Source organism: Gouania willdenowi, unplaced genomic scaffold (genome assembly GCF_900634775.1).
Source record: "Gouania willdenowi unplaced genomic scaffold, fGouWil2.1 scaffold_63_arrow_ctg1, whole genome shotgun sequence".
In the NCBI taxonomy this organism is placed as follows: Eukaryota; Metazoa; Chordata; class Actinopteri; order Blenniiformes; family Gobiesocidae; genus Gouania; species Gouania willdenowi.
Window position 1 is genome coordinate 218,295 of NW_021145228.1, and position 24,106 is coordinate 242,400.

At 39.8% G+C, this 24,106-nt stretch overlaps 1 protein-coding gene across 1 annotated transcript; it reads right to left on the reverse strand.

Annotated features, from left to right (window-relative positions):
• Window positions 1–5,474: 5,474 nt before the first annotated feature.
• LOC114460772 (protein NLRC3-like) lies at window positions 5,475–8,716 on the reverse strand (the record flags this gene model as incomplete). The annotated part of the gene is made up of 3 exons (XM_028442658.1): window positions 5,475–5,481; window positions 6,542–8,318; window positions 8,518–8,716. Coding segments are annotated over 3 exons (1,983 nt in total), but the record flags the coding sequence as incomplete, so codon positions are not given.
• Window positions 8,717–24,106: the final 15,390 nt, after the last annotated feature.

Genomic DNA, 24,106 nt, shown 5'->3' on the forward strand with positions numbered 1-24,106 from the left:
CATATATAACTGATAAATAGAGATTGATTAAAATACATATACACCTATACATATATATCTACACATAAACACACACATGAAAAAAATAAAATAAAAAGAAACATAGATTTGAACATTAGTTGAACAACTTTACACAAATAATTAACACTAGAAATAATAATTATAAAATACTTTAGTTTAAATATATTTTACTACTTTAACTTTTACAACTAGAATAGGCTAAAAATGAATTAAATGAATAAATGAAGACTGAGACACAAATAAATATAAAAATGAATAAATTAAATAAAGAAATAAGTAAACAAATACTTAAATAAGTCAATAAATAAATAAATAAGTTGATCTCCAAAAGCACCAAATATGACAACACAAAATACTTTTGTTATAATGACAATTTACCAAAAACCTCTTGGGTAATAATAAAATAAAATAAAAAATCAGGACAACTTTGTTTTTTGAAAATAGCCAAACACACATTATAAAAACTTATAGACTCAAAATGGCTCCATCCAGATAGTTTTGATTATGTTAAACTCAGAAGAAAGAATAAACTGTTTCCTACAAAAACATGACATCGAATAATAATAATAATAATAATAATAATAATAATAATAATAATAATAATAATAATAATAATAATAATAATAATAATAATAATAATAATAATAATCTGATCTGACTGATCTGGACATGTCATCTACCAGTGGCTGTTAGTGATTGGTAGATGACCGTTGCTATGGATACTATGGACAAATACAGAATGAACTCTCCCTCAAAAGGAAACACTCTGAAAAAACTCTGCTGCTGGGAAAAGACTAAACTAAAGTGTTCTAATCATTCCCTCCTGATAAAACAAGTAAAGACTGAAGGACACGTCACAGAAAACAATAATGCTGATGCTGCTAAAATATGTTGGTGTATGTTAACATGAAACACATCAGTTTAGAAATCATTAAATCAAAACTATATGTTCAATCCCATAAGGTTTTATAGATAACGCTAATAATTCTGTAATTTGTCTCATGTTTAATTAAAAAACGAAAACATTAATGAAATAAGATAAAATACTAATTATTGAACAAACTAAAAAACTTAAATTGTAATATCAAATTAGGAAAATAAACTAAAATACATTTTGGTTGAGAAACTTTTTAATAAAAGTTCAGCCTTTGTTTCAAAGTTAGATTTGAAATGTTTCACATAAAAATATCTCCTCCATAAACCAGTAATTATTTTATTTTTAAACCTAAAATATATAAAGACTAAGAAAAAAATTGGAACCACAACAATATTTATGTTTTAGTTTGATTTTGAATATTTCATTTAAAATCACTAATGTCCTAAAAAGTCACAACTTTCACATTATTACATTATTTAATAATAATAAACATAGAAACAAAACACACATCAAACAAATGTTTTTCTGATCTTAAATCAGAAATGTCCAAATCAACATATATTAAATTAAAACAGCTTTAATAAATTAACCAGAAATGATTTTCTCCTCTTTTTGACATGAATGAAATGAATGATTATGAAACTATATCTTGTGTGAACTGCAGTGAACTGGTAGAAAGAACATTAGATAACACACAACACAACTTGTTCACAACTGATACAGAAAGAATATAAAAATAACATTGTTTGACCTAGAAAATAAACACTTACACAACAGAATAATTACAACACATAAACATTGATTAAATAATATATTATGGAAACAACACGCACACACACACACACACCACACACACACACACACACCACACACACACACACACACACACACACACACACACAGACCACACATACACACACACACACACACACAGACTACACATACACACGTACACACACACACATACACACACACACACACATATATATGTATGTGTGGGTGAATGAATAAGGATGATGTCATGCTGTATGTATGGGAGAAACGTGTTGTGAGTGTGAGTGTGCTAGTGGGCGTGTCATAGAGTGATTGATTGATGGATGATGACACTTTATGTATAACTGAGAGAAACGTGTTGTTAGTGAAAAATGTACCAGGGCGTGTCTTTGAGTGAGTGATCATGTGATAGAAGGATAGCTGTTTGCACACATATATACATACACACATACAGTACATACACATTGTAACACTCCCCAACACTTTACAGTTGTAGCTTGAATAAAAGTCATATTTTTTAGTTAAAAGGTAAATGAACTAATGATCTTAATAACAGACATGGATAACATTATTTCATATATTGAGGAATCATATATACTGTATAGACCCTGGCCCAGAATGCAGAACAGTGGCTGATCACCTGAGGTTATAAAAACAACCTCACCACCTAAAACGTCTAATCAAAGGTGGGGGGGCTGAACTGTACATGGTACGTGGTCTATAGATTTAACTAGGACTCTTTAGAGAGATAATAAAGACATAAATACAATCACAAATCTGTTCCCTTGTAATCTATATAAATATTAGTAGAGGCATAAATTAACATAACACCTGGTTACATTTCTGTTTTGTTCTAATTACTGTTTTATTCTAATGATTTGATTTACTTTACAGTTCTTTGGGTTATTTTCTTACTTTTTTATTCACTTCTTTAATAATCTCTGTCAGTTTGAATATTATGTTACAACTGTGTAAAATATTGTCATTTTCCTCTCTTTATGTTCTAAAAATCTCACAACTAAAACCCTTATGTGTATTTATATCCTCAGATAGATAAATAAATATGTAGACATGGATAGAATTAGATAGAAATTATAACTTGAAATATTTAAAAAATCATAATCAATTTTTTGTCGTTTGTGCTTCAAAAGCTTCCATATAAATTTGATAAAGATTGATATTAATTTCTGAAAGTCATTTCCTGACTGGTCGCTGTGGGCAGGCAGGACCGTGAATGTATTTTTCCTCACTAAGAAATAAGAATCAATCAATCAATCAGTTAAGGTTCCTGCTGTGGGTTTTCACATTCACATGGAAAGAGAAGTGATATTAAAATAAAATACACACACACTACATAGCAATCATAGACTCACCTCACTATGTGGTTGTATGTAATAAAGAAATTATAAAATATGTATTGAATAAATCTTACAACACCTTTTGTAATCATGTGATGTTTTATAAGATTGATTTTGATGATCATGTATTCAGTTATTGTTTGTACAGATAAATATAAGTGGCTAATTTCAAGTTTACTATGTTTATTCAATTTAAACACAAATCATGTTTGTATTTTGTTCTGTTCTACTTGTAACTTTTTTCTTATATTAAAACATAGTCTAACAGTAAATCCAAATAAATGTAATAAAGTTAAATAAAAGTTTTTGTCCCACTCTAACAATGGTTGAACTTGAAAACTTGAAAAAAAATAATGTTAAAATAAATTAACAACCTTACTTTAAGTAACCTGATATTATAATTTCCAAATAACGTTAATATAACATAATAAAACAAAGTCTGAATTAAATATTTTTTCTTATTCATAATTTTATATAGTCACACTGTTAAACAGTGTGAAGAGAGGAAATGTTAGAATGGATTATTATTCATGGTTTCTTTTTGTGTGTAATACTATAATTATATATATTTATACTCAATAAATCTATTCATAAAATATATTCAGATCAACTTGTTAGCTGTCATTTTCAGAACAAGGACAAACAGTTTCAGAACATCTGATTTCAACTTAATCTAAAAATAAAAATAACACAACCATGTACGTAAACGAAGAGACAAATCAGATATAAACAAGACAATCAGATTAACAGTAAAATGTCAGTTTGACTCAAAATGCACAAAGTCTAAATAATTTATAAATAAGAATAATTATAGTCTAAAATTAAACTTAATACACATTAAACAACTCATGTTCTATATACCTAAATAAATCAAATAAACAGACACCATAGACCCCTAAATGATCAATAATAATGAATAAGTCAATAAATCTTAAACATAACTTGTATTGCTTTAAATCACCAGTAAAAGACATCTTTAACTAATTACAAGGAGCTGATCATTTGATTTCTAAAAGTATAAAAACACTGATAAATCTATGTTTGGGGCCCAGGGAGTGAGCAGACCCTGAGGACCACAGCTGTGTTTTAGATGAGTGTCTGTTCTTCTATTGACTTGTTATGACTTGTTGATTCATTTTCTGTTCATCTCTAATAAACTGATTGATTGATTCAGCAAAACCTCTGACTATGTCTCTCTGTATGAAATCTCAGGTACTGAACACCAGAGTTAGCTCAAAAACTCTAACAATTGTTAAACAATGATATTTGTAACATAAGTCTACAGTTTGAAATAAATTTAAAACGTTTTAAAAACATACATATTTTTGTTTTAATAATTGTATGAGTGGGTCAAGTTAAACATTTTAGTATTTTATTTTATATTACGCATTGTTGGAATGTCAGTGCTAAATAAATATTTTCATATTTTAAAGGTAGGTTAGGTGATTTTTGAAAGCCAGCATGATTTTGAATGTAGCTTACCCCCCTCCCCTCTGTGCTCCGTCTAACTCACATGCATTAGCACTGCTGCTGCAGAAGTGGATCTAAGCTAGAGCTGGGCGATATGGCCTTTTATAAATACCGCGATATTTTTAGGCCATGTCACGATACTCGATATATATCTCGATATTTTGCATTACCCTTGAATTAACACTTTGATGCACAAAATCACACCAGTATGATGATTCTATATGTCTACATTAAAACATTCTTGATCATACTGCATTAATATATGCCAATTTTAAACTTTCATGCAAAAAAGGGGATATCACAACTAAGTCAAAGTTGACATAACTGTATTTATTAAACAGTGAGTGGCTCAAACATAAAATTGTCAACAGAAAGTGCACGTTCTGTGCAAAATTGTCACAGAGACATTTCAAAACAAGACATTAGTGCAGGATGCAACTCACATGGCATTTCAAAACACAAAATGAAAGTGCACTTTTTGTACATAATGCCACTACAATATTTTAAAACAAATAGTGCCCTTTTGTGCATGTTGTCATTAAGATGACATTTCAAAACAACACTAAATTTAAGTCAGCGAGTTTAACGGTATGGTCATTTTCAACACCGCACAGACTACAAGCTGCGATATATCGAGTATATTCGATATATCGCCCAGCTCTAATCTAAGCTCATTGTTTGTATTGTGTAGAAACTACGTCGTCTCATTCAGCAGTAAGTATAACACTAAACTTTATCATTATATACTGTATGTTAAAAAACGTGACTAAAAACTCTGTTTTAAGTCCGTCACCAATGACGCGCTATGAGTGTGGGCTCGTGGACGTGAGGGGTGGAGAACGAGCAGGGACAGAGAGAGACATGATTGGTTCATAAAAAACCGAACAATCTTTTTTCATTGGTCAAAGTTTTAACAGGTTTACAGCTGCTACACATGATGGATTTTCTTTGTTCCTTTTTCAGAGCTCATAAGATTAGTTTCTGTCAGAACATTAAAAAAATTTCAACCAAAAACTTAAAAAGTGTATCTGGAAAAAAAATCCCCTACCCTACCTTTAATTGATTGATTATTTGAAACATTAGTTTTGATTTATACAATTGCATAGTTTTAATTTTAGTGGTTAGTAACATTCAGAGCTAGAAATGCAATAATTTATTTCAGGCTTCAGCCAGTAATTTACATTTCGGTTCATCCCTAAGTTTTTGACTTGATAACTTGTGTCAGAGCAATAATTAAAATATAATTTCATAAGATATATTTATATTTATGAACACAATCCTCACTGATTAGTTCCACCTCCTCTGATTTTCTCTCTCATTCCTTCATCAGCTCCTCATAGTTCTCCATCAGCCTCTCCTCACTCCTCACTACCTTCTTATCTCTGTCCTTCATCCCTCTAACCTGTCCCAGTCCTCATCCTTTAGTGTCCCACCTCTCACACCTTCATCACATTCCTCTGATACAGCTCTCTGTCACACATGTGATGGGGATTGATGTGAACATGTGATGAGCTGCTGTGATGTGTCTCACCTCAGAGTGTTCAGTCTCTGAGAGAGCAGCTTCACTGCTGAGTCTCCTGGATGGTTGTAGCTCAGGTCCAGCTCTCTCACACTGGAGGAGTTGGAGCTCAAAGCTGCTGCCAGAGAAGCTCCGCCCACCTCTGTGATGACACAACCTGACAGACTGGATTCAGAAAAACATCCACAACTCAGGAAACAAGTGAGGAGATGAGGAACAGGACAATGTTGATGGAACATGTGATCTCACTGACCTGAGATAGTCCAGTTTACAGTGAGGACTCTTCAGTCCTTCACACAGCAGCTTCACTCCTGAATCCTGCAGATCATTGTTACTCAGGTCCAGATGTTTCACACTGGAGGACTGAGAGCTGAGGACTGAGGACAGAGCTGCACAGCTTCTCTCTGAGAGACCACAGGAACTCAACCTGATGAAGAATCAGAAAAACCTTACAGATGTTTGTCTGTGACAGAATTAAAGACATGTTCTTCTAAAGTCACATACTTAACTTTCTTGGAGGCTTTAATCACTGGGAGCAGCTTCAGAAAAGCTTCCTCTGAAGGAGAGAAACTCTTCAGGTCAAAGACATCCAGATGTTCTTGTGATGACAGTAAGATGAAGACCAGAGCTGACCACTGAGCAGGAGACAGTTTCTCTGTGGAGAGACGTCCTGAATTCATGTACCGTTGGATCTGCTCCAGCAGAGAGTGAGCATTCACTTCATTCAGACAGTGGAACAAGTTGATGCTTCTCTCTGTGGACAAACTCTTACTCAGCTTCTTCTTGATGTATTTAACTGTTCTCTGATTGGTCTGTGAGTCACTTCCTGTCTGTGTCAGCAGGCCTTGTAGGAGCCTCTGATTGGTCGGCAGTGAAAGACCCAGCAGGAAGCGGAGGAACAAGTCCAAGTGTCCATTTGGACTCCGCAAGGCCTCGTTCACAGCACTCTGATGGAGAAGGTTAAAGTCAGGCTGACCTCCACTATGGGGAAGGTTCAGTGGTTGATGTTTTAGCAGGTTGACTTTAGAGCTGATGAAGGTCTGATGGACGTGAAGAGCAGCCAGAAACTCCTGAAGGCTCAGGTGGATGAAGGTGAACACCTTGTCCTGGTACAGGCTGCTCTCTTCTCTGAAGACCTGTGTGAACACTCCTGAGCACACTGAGGCTGCTTTGAGGTCCATGCCACACTCTGTCAGGTCACTCTCATAGAAAATCAGGTTTCCTTTCTGCAGCTGCTCAAAAGCCAGTTTTCCCAGAGACTCCATCATCTCCCTGCTCTGTGGACTCCAGTGTTGATCTGTGGAACCTCCTCCATCAAACTTTACCATCTTGACTTTGTTCTGAAGGACCACGTAGTGGCTGTAGATCTGAGTCAGAGTCCTGGGAAGCTCTTCCTCCTCTCTGCTCTTCAACATGTCTTCCAGAACTGTAGCAGTGATCCAGCAGAAGAGTGGGATGTGGCACATGATGTGGAGGCTACGACACGTCCTGATGTGGGACATGATCCTGCTGACCTGCTCCTCATCTGTGGACCTCCTCCTGAAGTACTCGTCCTTCTGATGGTCCGTAAACCCTCTGACTTCTGTCACCATGTCCACACACTCGGGAGGGATCTGATTGGCTGCTGCAGGCCGTGTGGTTATCCAGAGTCGGGCTGATGGAAGCAGTTCTCCTCTGATGAGGTTTATCAGCAGAACCTCCACTGAGGTGGACTCAGAGACATCAGTCAGGGTCTGAGTGCTGAGGAAGTCCAGAGGGAGCCGACACTCATCCAGACCATCCAAGATGAACAAAACCAGGAAGTCCTGGAAGCTGCAGATTCCTGCTTCTTTGCTTCCAGAGAAGAAGTGATCAACAAGTCCCACCAGGCTGAAGCTCCTCCCCCTCAGCATGTTCAGCTCCCTGAAGGTCAGTGGGAATGTGAAGTGGACCTCCTGCTGGGCTTTATCTTCAGCCCAGTCCACAGTGAACTTGTGTGTTAAGAGTGTTTTCCCAATGCCAGCCACGCCCTTTGTCATCACTGTCCTGATTGGTCGAGGTCTTCTCGGAGGGGCTTTAAAGAGCTCTTCTAGTGTGATGGCTCTTTCTGCTGTGTCTGATCTCCTGGATGCTGTTTCTATCTGCATGACCTCGTGTTCCTGGTTGACCTCTCCACTCCCTCCCTTTGTGATGTAGAGCTCTGTGAAGATATCCTTCAGGAGGGTTGGACTTCCTGCTTTAGCCACGCCCTCAGACACACACTGGAACTTCTTCTTCAGCTTGGACTTTAGCTCACGTTGGTATCGATGAGCCTTTGTTCCTGAATGAAGAAAAACGTAATGTTAGAGTGGAGAAGTCAGAGCAGGTTTGAACATTGGAGATCAAAGTGTGTGATGTTCTCAGTCTGGATGGTTCCTCAGATTAAATGTGACTGATTGAATCATGCTTTGAGAAAGAAAAGCCAGCTTTGTGTCCTTCATGTGATGTTCCTCACAGTGAAGATGTTCACATGCTCTTACTGCTCTGCAGACGCTCAGCCAGCTCCTCCTGCTTCATCCTCTTCAGAAAATACAGTGTGATGTTCAGAAAGGCCTCCCTGCTCCTCCTCTGCTCCTCATCTTCACCCTCCATCTGACTCTCTGAGCACTCTGGATCATCTCCATCCACAATCTTCTGCATGTGTTTGAGTTCAGCCTTAACAAAGCTGATGATGTTGTCCTCCAGCAGCTGGAGCACAAACACATTAAAGGTGATGAGTGAAGTCCTGCTCCGTGTGTGCGTGTGTGTGTGTGTGTGTGTGTGTGTACAGTGGTTTGATCACAGGCTGACACAGGTTTAGTGTCTTTGTAGACATACACACCGTAAAGATGGAGTCAAGCTCAGCTCCAGAGGAACCATCCACACCCTCCAAGCTGCTGTGGAGAAGACACAGACACTCAGACATGCTGAGGAGCAGCTGGAGGAAAGCACAGGAAGCTCTGCTAACATCATGTGAACATCAGTAACAATGGGTGATGTCCTGCAGAGCCACAGTGCAGTGAGTGTGGAGCAGCCTTTGGAGCTCAGCTCACGTGTGGAACATCTCAGCATGTTTCCACTGAACTGGAGAACAAGTCTGTTGGACTGAGGCTTTATTTGTCTTCAATCCTTCATAAATCTGAAGATCACACATTGTCTAAGACTCACCTACACACTGGAGACCATTCCTACAAAGCCTTTTCTCTTTCACCTTCCACTGTTTGTTGAGATTTACATCAACACCACTTCAAATAACAAACATAGTCCATCAAAATGTATTTTTTTTTATTGGGGGTCCTTACCACTCTCAATGGGCCACTTTTCATTCTGGCTTTTTAACACACCACACTAAATGGGGCAAACATTTAAAACACAATATATATACAAAAATAATAAATAAACATGAAAACACCATACACATACAAAACTAATTAACTAAGGCTCCTGTGGTGAGGGCGGTCAAGGTGAACCAATTTCTTCCAAAGCTGGCGGTCCCGTACCAGCAGATCTGCATCCTCCACGGCAAGTCTGTGTTGTCTCAGATCGCCTGTTATGATGTTGACCCATCGTGTGCGGGGCTTGCCTCCTGGTTGTCTCCAATCTGCTGCCCTTGGGTCAAACTGTAGAATAGCTTTCGTCAGATGGTCAGGAGGCAGGTGAAGGACATGGCCAAACCACCATGTGTGTCACTGTGCAGCCAAGCAAGATGCTCTAGGCTGACATGTGTGGGCTCTTAGCATTTCATTGGAATAAAAATAAATACTTGAAATTGTTTAAACTGTGGACCCTGAATCTATAATCTATGAAAGTTTAACTTTTTTAATAAAATTATGGAAATTAAACAACTTTTACATGATATTCAATTTTTTATAAAGGGTCTGTATAAGAGGGTGTGCACACTTTCTCTCAGTTTTTATTTTTATTTTTACTTCACCTCCCTGAAACGTTTCAGTTTGTTTTTCAATTGCATTGTACAGGTTATAGGTCACATTAAAGGTGGAAAATACTGTGAAATTATTTATTTATATTGTCCCTCCTCCGGTTACTCTCCATAATAGTTTTGAAGCCCTCTCATACTAAAATAAAGACAAACTCAGTCCAATTGAGCGACTGAAACAACCACCAGGAAAACGCCTCCACCACTGCTGGGACTGAATTCCCATCAGTCCAAATCCTCCGTAGCCCGTCTAAAACTTCTCAGAGCAGCAGTACAGAGACACTCTGGTTCCACGTACAGCCCTACAGCCATCAACAAACACCGCTCTACTCCACCTGCTGCAGAGCTGCTTCTACGCAGAAAGACCCCAATGACGGAGGGTCCCTAGTAGCCATCAGTGACCCTCTCACCATCAGAGTAACAGGTTCACACACATTCCAAGTCACTCATTATTGGTGATTCAATAACTAGGAACATCAGATTATTTAATGCCATCACACACTGTATTCCAGGTGCTACAGTTCACACTATCTGAGACAAACTGAACCAAATGTTACCCACGCTGCCACCAACTGTTACTAAAATAGTGTTACATGTAGAAACAACGTTTTAACCTGATCAGACCAGATTATGAAGTGGATCAGATCTGAGGGAGTATAAAAGCTCCACCTCCTGGTGCACAGCACTATTGTTGCTCTTCACTGTCATCATGGATATAAATTTATGATATTTAATTAATCAATCAATCAATCAATCAATCAAATTCTATTTTTTAAAAAGAAGCTCCTTTCATACAGCAAGTGTAAAATCATAAACTGTTCCTACTGTAAAGACGCTCTGCCAGTTTTCTCCATTGTAGTGATTGACGCTGCTAGCTCCACCCCTTTCATGTGAATCCAGGCTGAAAACAATTGGCTATAATTAGCGTGTTGTAATCGACCTTCGTAGGACAGCTTCTCTCTGACAGGGAATGTTTGGTTAGTTGAAGCTAACAGAGATTAATCCAGGATATAATAATCTAGATTAGTAGTATTGGGCCGTGGGGGGGTTGCCTGGGGCTCCCTGGCCCCCACTCTTTCTGCTGGCCTGGCTGCATCTGCGGGCCCGGGGCAGTTCCTGGGTTTGCAGTAGCGGTTTTTTCACATATACTAGTCTACGATGCACTGGCACGCCTTGGGATGTGTGATAAAACTCATACTGGGCTTAACCTTAGACACGTTAATCCCAAATACCTGCTTTAGGTACTACCACTCACTCATTCCCCCTGTCCACAGCCACCACCATTATAGCTAAGCTTCACACTTGTCACTATACTGGCTTGATTACACAACATAATAAGCACAATATATTCTACAACTTCACATCTCACCCTCAATGTAAAACAATCTATTCTTTCCCACCCTTTCTATTTCCTATCTTGAGTCTCTCCTCCCTGCTCCCTTTCCCCTCCCCTTCCCCCTCCCCCTCCACTTAGGCGTAACACTGCTCTCCCTTTTTATATCCTCCCTATAATAAAAGATGTCTTACCCTTCCTTAGGGAGGGCTGGTGATGGTCACAATTAAGCAATAAAATAAATCAATGTATTTTATGGCAATAACAAAACATGCATTGCTGTGTCATAATGATTGCACTTCTTGTAGTGTTGACCTTTGACAGTATGTGCAGACAAGAGGAAAAAAAAAGAAAAAAAGGAGCATAGGGCCTTAGTGTCAGACACTTTGTTTATTAGTTGAATCCATCAATAATGAAACATTGACCTGTTCTCTAGCGCCACCATCAGGTCAAACTTTCACATTTACAGTTAGTGGATCTGGAAAATATTTCATCTAAATCTTTTCTAATGTGTGGTGAACATTCATGACTCTAACAATGAATCATAGATTCATTTACTTATTTCTTGTACTTTTTTGTAACATCTAACTAAAAAGCAAAGGACGTCTGTGTGTGTGTGTGTGTGTGTGTGTGTGTGGATGTGTGTGGAGCAAAAATCTCCCCGACGCGGTGCGAGTTGGACCTGAAATTCGGTCGAGTTGTTCCAAATACCCCGAGTGTGTGCATCTGTTATTTTGGAGTAATTTGGTCATTTCCAAATGTTTATTTTAATTTTATTTCACTTCTGGACGGCCCCGAAATGAAACCTATTCAGCTTTTGACCTCAGGGTGTGAGGGGGCGCTAGAGCATCATCTATATCTATTTCACTGCACAGCTCACTTCCGGTGCGTGCACAAGCTCCCGTGGACTTCTCTTTTCTCTTTTGAGGAAAAATACTTTTTTACTGTTCTTCATTTGGTGATGACATTTCGAAAATTTTATTTTCATGTTAGTTTGACCGTTCGCTATTTAGACCGGACAGACCTCACCCTGAAGTTATTGACGGCAATGGCTGCTGTGTTGAAAGCTGCACATTTCTCAGTAGTGCACGTGTGAGAGAGAACCAACGGAGGACATTTGTGTCCAAGGTAGAGAGTCACACACACACACACACACCGATCAGGTGTGCTTCACTATCGATCACCGTCTGTGTGTTTGGTGAAAAATACACCAAACGAAAAAAATATAAAAATGACTTAAAATAAAAAACAAGACATTTATCATGCGCATGTCTCATAGAATTAAACCAGGGAAATTGCACACTATTTTACTTTGCACCTGCAAATATACCCCTTTATAATGTTACAGAGTATGTTGTTATTATTATGCCCATAATTGACAACTCTTCTTATGCTCCCACTATATGAATACATACTTCCGACGGGCACTGTATTAGTATATAATGACAATAATAATAATAATAATAATAATAATAATATTAACTGAACGCGTGAACAGAAACCATTATTCATTCACTCCAGGCATACTAGTGGTGGCAAGCTACATTGTAGCCACAGGTGCCCTGGGGCAGACTGACAGAAGTGTGGCTACAATTTGGTGCCTACGGCCCCTCTGACCACCACCATCATTCATACAGTTCATACACATTCCTATGGAGTTATTCACTATAAAGTTTCACTCCTCTTTTAACAGTGGCAGAGTTTTTCTTTCTTTATTTTTTAGTTTATGGGTTTTTTTTGTTTTTGTGGTTGTTTTTGTGTGTGTGAGGGGTTTCACATGTTTGAAAATGAAAAAAATTAAATATTAGTTTTACTTTACAATGTCATATATCAACTCCTGCAGGTGTAGGGATGTAAAGTCACACACACACACACACGTTTTACACCAATGTGTGTAATATATGTTCATCACAATGAAAATATATCATCATGATCATCTTATGTTTAATCAATTGTATCAAATTAAGAAAAGTCGCTGTGTACGACCTCTGTCCACACGCTTCATAAATACTGAGTCTTTTTGTACTGGTGCACATTCTACATTTCATTGGTCTGAACGTATTTAGAACCAGTTCTATGAACGGATCAATAAATGAGGCCCCTGGACCATCAGGAAGACAACCAGCAACCTTCTTTATGTGGACTCACTGTGGGTCAGTAGATGGACCTCCTTTGAAGTTAATGTGTTTAATCATGGACTGGTCACTTCTAAAGGACACACAGCTGGGTCCAGGTCCAGATGTGAGCTTCTTCCTGGTCCTTGAACACACACACACACACACACACACACGCACGCACACGCACACGCACACGCACACACGCACACACACACACACACACACACACACACACACACAGTGTAACACTGATGTACAGAGGTGAGAGTGCTGAGCTCTGACGTGGTCTCACCTCTGATCTTCAGTCTGGATCTCATGTTGTTCCTTCACCGTGTCCTGATCCATCTCCACGTCATGAGATGATGAGCTGAAAATATGAGTGTGAGACAGACAGCGCTACCTGAGTATCATGGTAAAGAGTGCAAACACACATTAGAGAAGATAAAAGATGTCAAAGCTCTGAGTTTCACAACAAATATCTGGAGCTCTGAAGTTTAACAGCACACTGACTGGATGAGAGTTAGTGCTACACACTGTGATGCTAACGCTAAATGCTACACGCTGTGATGATAATGCTAGATGCTACACGCTGTGATGCTAACACTAAATGCTACACACTGTGATGTTAACTAGGGTTGCCACCCGTCCCTTAAAATACGGAATCGTTCCAATTTTGACCTTTGACCTCCACATCCTAAATATAAGATCAAATCCCAGTAGTTTATTAAATCAGTCCAACCATGATGTGTCTACTGTACTATCCTCAGGAGATGATGATTGCTCATATCTACAGTGTTGTATTCCTGAAGCTGTTTGACCGTGGGACACTGAAAACTCTCTAAAGTTGGACATTTTTAGGGTTAGAGCAGCTCTGATGTGTGTCGTCTCTCTACTCTCCAACAGTCCCTGAAAGCACCACATACACACATCCATGTACACAGGACACACCACAGAGAGCAGGGGTCCTACGTAGATCCCACCACCACGATGTGGCTGGTCTTGGCATTTCCTGCATTTTACTTTGTGTGTAACAGTCTGACGGACATGTTTAGTGTTCTGGTGATTTATGCAAATACGGAACAAACAGAATTCTGTTTTGGCTCAGTACGGGACGCACCATTTAATGGTCAAATAAGGTACGATTCCGTATTTTAAGGGATGGGTGGCAACTCTATTCACAACTAAAAAATAAAAACTAGAATATTTGCATTTCTTGAAGAAAATGCAAGTGAGGATGCAGGTGCTGGCACTGCATTAGCTTAGCATTAGCGTTAACTTAGCATTACTATTAGCCTAGCATTAGCAGTAGGCTACAATTAGCAATAGCCTAGCATTAGCACTAACCTAACATTAGCTTAGCATTAGCAAAAACATAGTATAAACATTATCCAAGCGTTAGCATTGGATAATAGGTTGAAAAAGTTGAAAAGTTAGAAATTGCTTAAAACAGCATGAATTCATATATATGAACAGTTCTTTTTTACCAGTAGGGTTTGGATTTAGAACCAGATTCAACATAAGGAACAGGAACTGGTTCCTCACGTTTAGAACCAGTTTATCACACTGTCACAACTTAAACAGTAAACAGTGACATTCTCAATGAGTGACTTAAAGTCACACTTATAATAATAGTACATATTTCTGTCTGCCACAGATAGTAATGTGAACTGTTCAGCAGGCATTAGGCTAATACAGTAGCATTAACATATATAATATGAATAATAGTTATAACCTTTCACTATTTGGTCTTTACAACTACTTGTGGTGCATTCAATGTGCCTTTGAAAAACAGGATAGATTGAAATACAACATAAATAAATGCCCCGTGACCCTGAAAACAGGAACAAGTGGGTCAGAAAATGGATGGATGAAAAAATGGATGCAACCATGGATTTTACTGATGCAGGCACGCAGTGACTGATGCATCTCGATTTCACCCGTCAATTGTACCGATGCACACTGAATGGATCGATACACTTGCATTGCGCATCTTTGATTAGTATCGATTCATCTCCACATGCTTAGTTGGTTCAGATCCTTTCACGAGGTTCAATGTTGAGTCAAAGCCAGCTTTGTACTGACCCTCGTTACTGAAGCAGTCTGATTTAAAGTGGTTAGCACACACATACAAGCTAACATGAACCGTAGCTAGCACGTTGTCTGTTCTTCTGTAGCTGGGACAGAATATAGGCACTTATGTTGATTTGTACAACCAACAACAAAGCCATTTGCATGTGTTTAGCTCTGAGCGACAACATTGAAAAACACTACTGCTATCTCACTGCGGGACACACCAAACTCCACCTTGGGGATGAACACCCCCCTCTCGAATGTCCCCTATCAGTGCTCAGAGGATGTCGGCCTATGAAAATGACTCCTTTGGTGACGTCACGACAGGAGCTTAATCTGAACAGCCCGTAGGAACACTGTTTTACCAGTGGGTGGGGCTGCAGAGACCATTCAGGAATCACTTGTTTTCCTCATTCTGGGAGTTGGAAGGATCAGGGAGGACCAGTTTATAGATGAAGAGACCAGAAAAGCTCAAGGTTGTATCTGTGGAAATAGCGTACCTAGCAGCAGTTAGCATAGCTAGTAGCAGCAGTTAGCATAGCCAGTAGCAGCAGTTAGCATATCTAGTAGCAGCAGTTAGCATAGCTAGTAGCAGCAGTTTGCATAGCCAGTAGCAGCAGTTTGCATAGCCAGTAGCAGCAGTTAGCATAGCCAGTAGCAGCAGTTAGCATAGCTAGTAACATCAGTTAGCGTAGCTAGTAGTAGCAGTTAGCATAGCCAGTAGCAGCAGTTAGCATAGCTAGTAGAAGCAGTTAGCATAGCTAGTAACATCAGTTAGCGTAGCTAGTAGTAGCAGTAAGCGTAGCTAGAAGCAGCACGTGTAGCGATGATGCTAATGCAGGAAAACCTGCCTCCAACAGACAGGACACAGGAGGAGAAATTGGTTGGATATTTTTTTTTTTTATTTTAATGTTGAAAGTTTTGTGATAAAATGATTAACTGGTGAAATCACAGCCTGTACATGCAGTATGGGGATGCATTTACTCCGTCTCTGGGTCCTAGTGCCAGCCTCCAGGGAAGCCTGTTCCGTTTACCGTGTTTACCGAGGTCCGTGTGTGAAAGTCAGCATGTTTATGCCTCCGTCCATCCACTCTTTTTATTATATCCATGTCTTTTAAGGCTCTTATTAAATAGTCTAGCCTGGGGTTCGGGCCGCCACCATCTTAGCATATGTCGTCACCAGTGCGTGAATTTAGACTCCAATTACATTTATGTATATAATATCTTCCTTGCAATATAAACTGGCTCACAATATACTATATTTTTTATAGTTTCCACTGTTTCCAGAATAATAATAATCTTTCTCAACAAGAACTGTTGATTGATTTGTCACATGACTGCTACAGGGTTTGAGTTTATTTTATTTAGTTTTACATCTACCTGTAGCTCTATGTTTTTTAGACTGATGACAACTTGTTTGTAGTGTTGTTTCAGCAACTTTCAGTTTTGCCATTACAGTTGGGACCTCCATCCCCCTTCTTTTAATTACACCCCATACATTCACTAAACACACACACTCACACAGGGGATAGGGAAGTGCCTCTCCATTGGGGAATGGAGAGGCACCATAACAGGGTGGTGGGTTGGTTCACATATTTGGGCCTCTCCAGTGGGGGCCTGGCCCCTCTGTTGGTGGCTGGGCCACTGCATAGAGTAAAAATACATCAGGTCGGTGCGGTCGGGCGTGGCGGTGGGTCTCGGGGGGGCTTTGCTGGGGTTTCTCCTTGCGGGGTCTTTACGGGCGGTGTCGGCCTGGTGGGGCGCGGGGGTGTTTCCTCCCCTTGGGTGTTGCTTGGTGCTTGTTTTGTCTCCTGGTGGCGGGCCCCGCGGTGTGCGGACCAGGGGCGGCCTGCCTTGCCGGTTTGGGGGGTGGGTGTGCTGGGGGTGTGCTAGTGTCCTCGCCGGGGTTGGGGCGGGGTTGCTTGGCGCCTCGGAATGATGCTGTTTACTGGGGGGCGGCGCTAGCTGTTCCGGTGGTGGAGGTTGCTGTCGGCCGCCTGGTGGGTCTGTCCTGCCATCTGCGGACTGGTGGGTGGGTCCGGGGCATCTTTGGCTGGGGGCTGCTGTTCCGCACTCGATGTGTGCCGTTGGGGTGCCTCCGTCCTCGCGGTGGGGATCGCCAGTTGCTCACGGGCCGGGGTCGGGGGGGGGGGGGGGGGGGGGGGGGCGCTGCTCCGTGGCTGGCGCTGTCCGGGGGGCGGCGGGCCCTGGGCTGCTGGCCTTGGGCTGTGCTGGACTGTGGCCGGCTCCTGGGCGTGGGTGGGGGGTGCGTCCCGGGGGGCTTGGCCTTGGGGGGTCCTGGTCCCGGGGGGTGCTCCTGGGGCCCGGGGTGCTTGGCTGGCTGGCCGGGCCGGTCCTGGCGGGGGTCTTTCGGGGCGGGTGGCGCGTGCCGCGCCCTTGCATACCTACTGGTACGGCCCCTGCTTGGGCAGTGCCCCGAGAGGCAGGGTGTCGGGGCCGGAATAGGGGGCCACATCCCGGCGAGGCGGTCTGGCTTGGCCCTTGGAGGGGGCCCTGGTGGGCGACATCAACAAAAGGTGATCTGGGGCGCCATGGGGGGCTAGGTTGGGGTGCCTGCGGGCTGGCGGGGAGACTCCCGGCGGCCCCCTGGTGCTTTATGCGGCTTGGGGTGTGGTCGTCCTCCCTGGGCGGGCTGCTCCTGGTGCTGCGTCCGTTCCGGGTCCCTCTGGCCTGGGGTCGGGTCCCTGCTGGCTCTGGGCTCGCCGGCGGCCCATTCAGCATGGCTCTGGTCGTCTGCTGGGCGTGGGCTTTGGCTCCTCCGCTGGGGTCTCAGGCAGGGAGTTCTCTGGGCCCTCCCCTCGGGGGGTTGGGCGCGGGGGTGTGGGGGGGGGTGGGGGGTCTGGGGTTTGGGGGTTGGATCGGTGGCGTGGTGCGCTGGGTCCTTGGCTCCTTGGGGCTTTCTCGGGTGTGTATGGGGGGCGATGGCTGCCTCTCGGCTTCAGATCTTGGGGGCGTTCGGGGGGCTGCTTGGCCGTGGGGTGGTCGCCGGGGGCCCCTAGATTGCCCGCTCTTGCTGCTGGCCTGACTGCTTCTTCGGGCCCGGGGGCGGCTCATGGGTTTTGCAGTGGCGGTTCTTGAAAATACATTTGTCATGGATGCACTGGCCTTGGGCTGTGGGATAACACTCATACTGGGCTCAACCATAGACACGTTGTTCCCAAATACCTGTTTTATGTAATTTCCACTCACTTCTTCCTCTGTTCACAGCCACCACCATTATTCCTAAGCCGCACACTGGTCACCAAACTGGCTTGATAACACAACAATAAGCACAATATACACAACCACAATTTCACATCGCATCACTTAAAACCTAACAACTATTCCCCACCCATTCCATTTCCTATCTTGTATCCCTCTTCCCTGTTAACTTTCCCACACCCCTCCACCCCCTCACCTTGGTGTAACACTGCCCTCTCTCTTTTACATCCTCCCTTTAATAAAGTATTTCTTACCCTTCCCTAGGGAGAGCTGGTGATGGTCACAATTATGCAATGAAATAAATAAATTTATTTAATTGCAATAATAAAATATGCATTGCTGTTAAAAGATTGCACTTCTTGTAGTGTTAACCTTCGACAGCATGTGCAGACAAAGAAAAAAAAAAAAAAAAAAAAAAAAACAACTAAAAAACACGGACCCTTAACTTTACAAACAATCCGTTAATACCTAAAACATAAATTTACACAGTATAGAAAGAAAGTAGAAAGATAGGACGCTTCCACTCAAAGCTACACACGCTCCCACACACCACCACTCGCCCCACCCACTCAGAGAAAGAGAGAGAGAGAGTTATAACTAATCAATCAATAAGTTCACTAAGCAATCAAACTGTATTTATAGTTCCAGAGAACTGTGTTACATGGTTTGTTGTCAGTGTGTTTATTGTGTCAGCACTTCTGTAGAAATGACATTGCTCAAAAAGCGACACTTTTTCTTTGTTTCTTTGTCTAGAGCAAGTATGCAAAGTGTTTGATCTGCCAACTCTGCTGGCAGCAACGTAAAATTGTCCATCACTGTAGAAATCTCTTGTGCAGAAAACACCAATGCGTTGTAAAGATTGACCCTGTGACTTAATCACAGTCATGGCAAAGCAGGGTCTCACTGGAAAATGTTTCCATTGCAAGATGAATGGAAAGATGTTGTCAGATGGTGATTCGTGAAATTAAGAGAGTGCGACCGGCATTGACACCAGTTACGGATTGGACACTTCCTGAATCCCTTTTAAGCTAAGATTCCTTGCTAGGAATGTTTAGGCTAAATTACGAGTTCTCTGAGAGACTCTGAGAAGCTTTGTAGTTTTGTAGGTCTTCGTATAATCCATTTTACTTTCATTCATTCCTTTATTTAACCATGACTTTTTTTGCATGTTTATAGAGGACATTTTTTTTGTAAAGAGTTTTTATTGATATGAATGTTTCGTAGGCTTTTTTCCACATCGTTTTCCAATCCTGTTTCATCAAGTCAAATTTAAAAGATCCAATAGATTTAACTTTTTTTTTTTGTTTAATTATCTTATATTTTCTTTGTTTGATCCTATAAAGTTTTGGACAGTATTTTTTATTAATTCCATCAGTGAAAATATTGTCTATAAGGGCTTGAGACTGCGACCAAATTGGTCTCATATGCAAGTATTTTGTTCAGTGTGTGCGAGTGAAAATTTCATTTGGTCGCATCTGTGCGAGGGCTTAGGATGACCTTATTTTGAAAATCCAAAAGGATGAAACTTCCTCGTCCTCTCTAAGTCCTCCTCCTGTGAATCAGGGTCAGACACAAACACTACACATGCCACCATGTCCCCAAACACACAGCTGCTGCGTCACCAACCCTCAGGAGAGACATGGTCCATGCTGCGTTCACAGATACTGGGACAAACACACACAGCTGCTGCGTCACCAACACTGGGGACAGGCGTCAGAGCCATGCAGAGCAGCAAAGCACAGTTAGTGAAAATATTTTTAAACGTGATTTATTTTGCTGTAGTAAATTAAATTAAATTAATAAATTAATTAATAATAATAATGATAATAATAATGATTAATTAATGCCTGAAAATGTGCCTGCAGAATAACTTGAGTATACTTCACACACAACTCAGTTTTATCTACCCACATAGGTTACATATCTTCATTTTTTTTTTTTTTTTTTATCCAACAGTAGCTTTTCAGTTCTGTTATTTGTGAAAAAGTGCAAATGAAGTATTTGAATATAATTACCTCACAGATTTTGTTAAAGTTATAATCCTGATTTATTTAGTTCACTCCTGCTGACTTTGACGAACCATTTAATTATTGAATTAATCTTGGTATAAGTGCATAGTAAAAATCTAACACGTATTTGTATATATGTATGAACATAATAAATATGTTTTCAATGTGTTCTGTCTGGATGTGTCCTTCTAAATAGAAGTTGATTGTATGCATATAAGTTGTATGACTATTATTATCTCAATAAACATTGGGATGTGATTGATCTTAATGCAAGTTTAAGAACATTAAAGAAAATTTAAAGTAATACATCCTGTATAGTAAACAATACATATCAACACATTTTTAACCAAATTATTAGTGGCCTGAACTGCATCAAAAAGCAGATAAACTAGTTGTTTACACTAATCTTTAAAATGAATTTACATGAGGAAAAAAAAAATATTCATGGCAATACATAAACATATATTGTAAATACACATACATATGAGGGTGTACTGTATACATATTGTAAATCAATGCTGTTATTGATGACAATTTACCAAAAATCCCTGTTATGTCACCCACCAACTTTTCGCAACATTTAGCAACAAACCACATTTAAAAAACATACTTTTGACTAGAATTACAGCAATATTTTTATAATTTGTGATAGAGTTTCTTCTCTTAAAAGTATAATGTCAATGTTCAATCTAAATGTTAAATATAAATATCAATTATAAACTTTTAATCTTAAATCTAAATGTACATCTATAGCTAAATGTTGAATCTAAACATTAAATGTTAAATCTAAATCTAAATTTCAAATGTTTAATCCTATTCTAAATGTTAAATCTAAATGTTAAATCTAAATCCTAAATATAAATGTGAAACCTAAATGTCATGGGTGAAACTAAATATATAGCTAAAATGCAAATTCACCAAAAGAACCAAAATAAAAGGAAATTTAAATGTAATATCTAGAATTAACATTTAGATTTAGATTTAATAGTTAACATTTAGATTTAGATTTATCATTGACATTATCTTTTTACGAGAAGGCAATTCTCACAAATTTCACAAATATTGCTGTAAATCTGGTTAAAATGTTTTTGTTTTTTTTTTGTTAAATGTTACAAAAAGTTGCTGATTCATTTAGCATGCACGACCTTACAATTGGCACCCATACATCAGTGATATATTTATGTAAATGTTTGTTTATTGTGTGAATCAGGAAGCCCTGTGGAGAGAGGAGAGAGAGAAGAAGAAGAAGCTGACAGCCCTGCAGGACAACATTTCAGGACTCTACGGCTCCTTAGACGTAGTTTGGACAGTAAGACGCCATTATTTTATGACATTTTAGATATTCTATAGAACATTATTCACTGATGCATTGCTGGATGTTGTGTTGATCACGTGTACTGGGTTGTGTTTGCCTGGTGTTGTCTCAGGGACATTTGCAGCCTGTGGTTTGGTGTTTCCTGTTTCTGTTCTATCTAGGCTGTAATAAACTGTCAGTCTTACACAGGAAAGTGTGCCTCTGTTCATGTGTGCTGTGTATCTTTATCAGTTTCCAGGATCCTGTAACTGTAGTGCATGAAAATAAATTATAATTTACTTTTGTGTTTGTATTGTTAATGTGTTAAAGCTGTTTGATTTTATGTTGCTTCTATTTGATACAGCAAATGTTCTGTGTGTGTGTGTGTGTGTGTGTGTGCGTGCGCTCAGAGTAGACAGTGAAACATGCAGTGATAGGTTCTTTTTTTTGTTTTTAAATATCTCGATACTTTCAAGCTATATCACGATATACAATATATCTGGATATTTTGCCCTTGCCTTAAGATGATGCTTTCATGTATAAATTGAACCAGAATGTCAATACTTAATATATATGTTAATGTTTTCTCTGTGATGTAATTGGGGTTTCCTCTAACTATTATAGCATAACATACCTGTTTTTCAGAGACAAACCCTTAAAATAAGGTCAGTCAGTTAAAGCTACATGTCTAATGTCACACAGGGACCTTATTAATATAAGTGTAGAGAATAATGTTATAAGTTATATAAAAAATGATGTGTATTTGTACACATTTAAAAAAAAAAATTCAGCTGACCAAAGTGCTGTACAGTTTTTTATTATTACAATTAATGATCAATTATTTATTTACACACACACACACACACACACACACACGTGCGCTGTAATGATGGCCTTCTGATGACTTTCCCTTTAAGGTCCCTATGATAACCATGGTAACGTAAGGTCAGAGGTGAGTCAGACTTGCCTACTTCCTGATTTGTACTGAGCACATGGACGTAGTTCAATGTTACGTTTCTGTTACCATCCCCTGTGTAACGACTAATAAGCAGTGTTTGAGGTTCCCCTGTATACAGTAAACGTACAGTGTGATGGTCACCAGTTGTTTTGAGTTCTGTTTATAACAATATTGACCCACAGACACATCTGGATCTATACAGCACACACAGTGTTTTACTGAGCATCAAAGACTTTCTCATTATGGGGACCATGTCCTTAGTAATATGTTAGGTTACTGCTTTGGTAATCTCACCCCACTTTCATAAGGCACAGCACCACAGTAAGATAGATAGTAAGAGCAGAATAAAGCATACTGGTGGCTCTACGGAAGAAACTTTTAAAGTTACGTGAATTATATCAATATTACAATATAGTCCTATGCTATATCTCCTAAATAAATATATCAATATTTATTAAAAACTTGATATATCACCCAGCCTTAGTTCTGTCCCATGCATTTTCCAACAGTCTGCTACATTACAACAACCATTCTTTTCCTTTCTAACCTCCACAGTCTCACTGCAGAGAAGATTTGCTGAAAAGTCAAATCAAGACTCTGGAGTCACAGTTACATCATGTCTACATGCAGGTGAGCAGCAGCTGCTAAAGAAGCAAAGAATCCATTTGTGTGTAAGTGTAAGAGTAGATGTTGCTCTTTACCTTTGTTTGACACTTTCTGTGATGTCTCTCTCCTTCCTCAGAAGTGTCTCACTGACAGCGTGTGACGTGTAAGCCAGCTTACACTTAATGTCTGAAAAAAAAACATCTAATGATTAGTGCACGTGCAGAAGTGGTGGAGACCACTTCTCCACCCTATTTAAATGATTCTGATTCCTGATTCCCTTGGGTTTTTACGCCTTATTAGCTCATGGAGTGACATTTCCACACGTTTTAACACCTCTAAACCTTTAGTGAATCCACCCCTAAGTTTCTCAGCTGCAGAGATAATTTGGAACAACTTTTGGAATCATTGGCAGATAAATTAAAGGAACTGAAGAGTTGGTTTGACTCAAATAAACTAAACGTATAATATTTGGAAATCGGACATAAAACTGACTAAAGAAATGAATAATAAAGACCATAAAAATAGAGAAAGTGTCCAAGTGTGC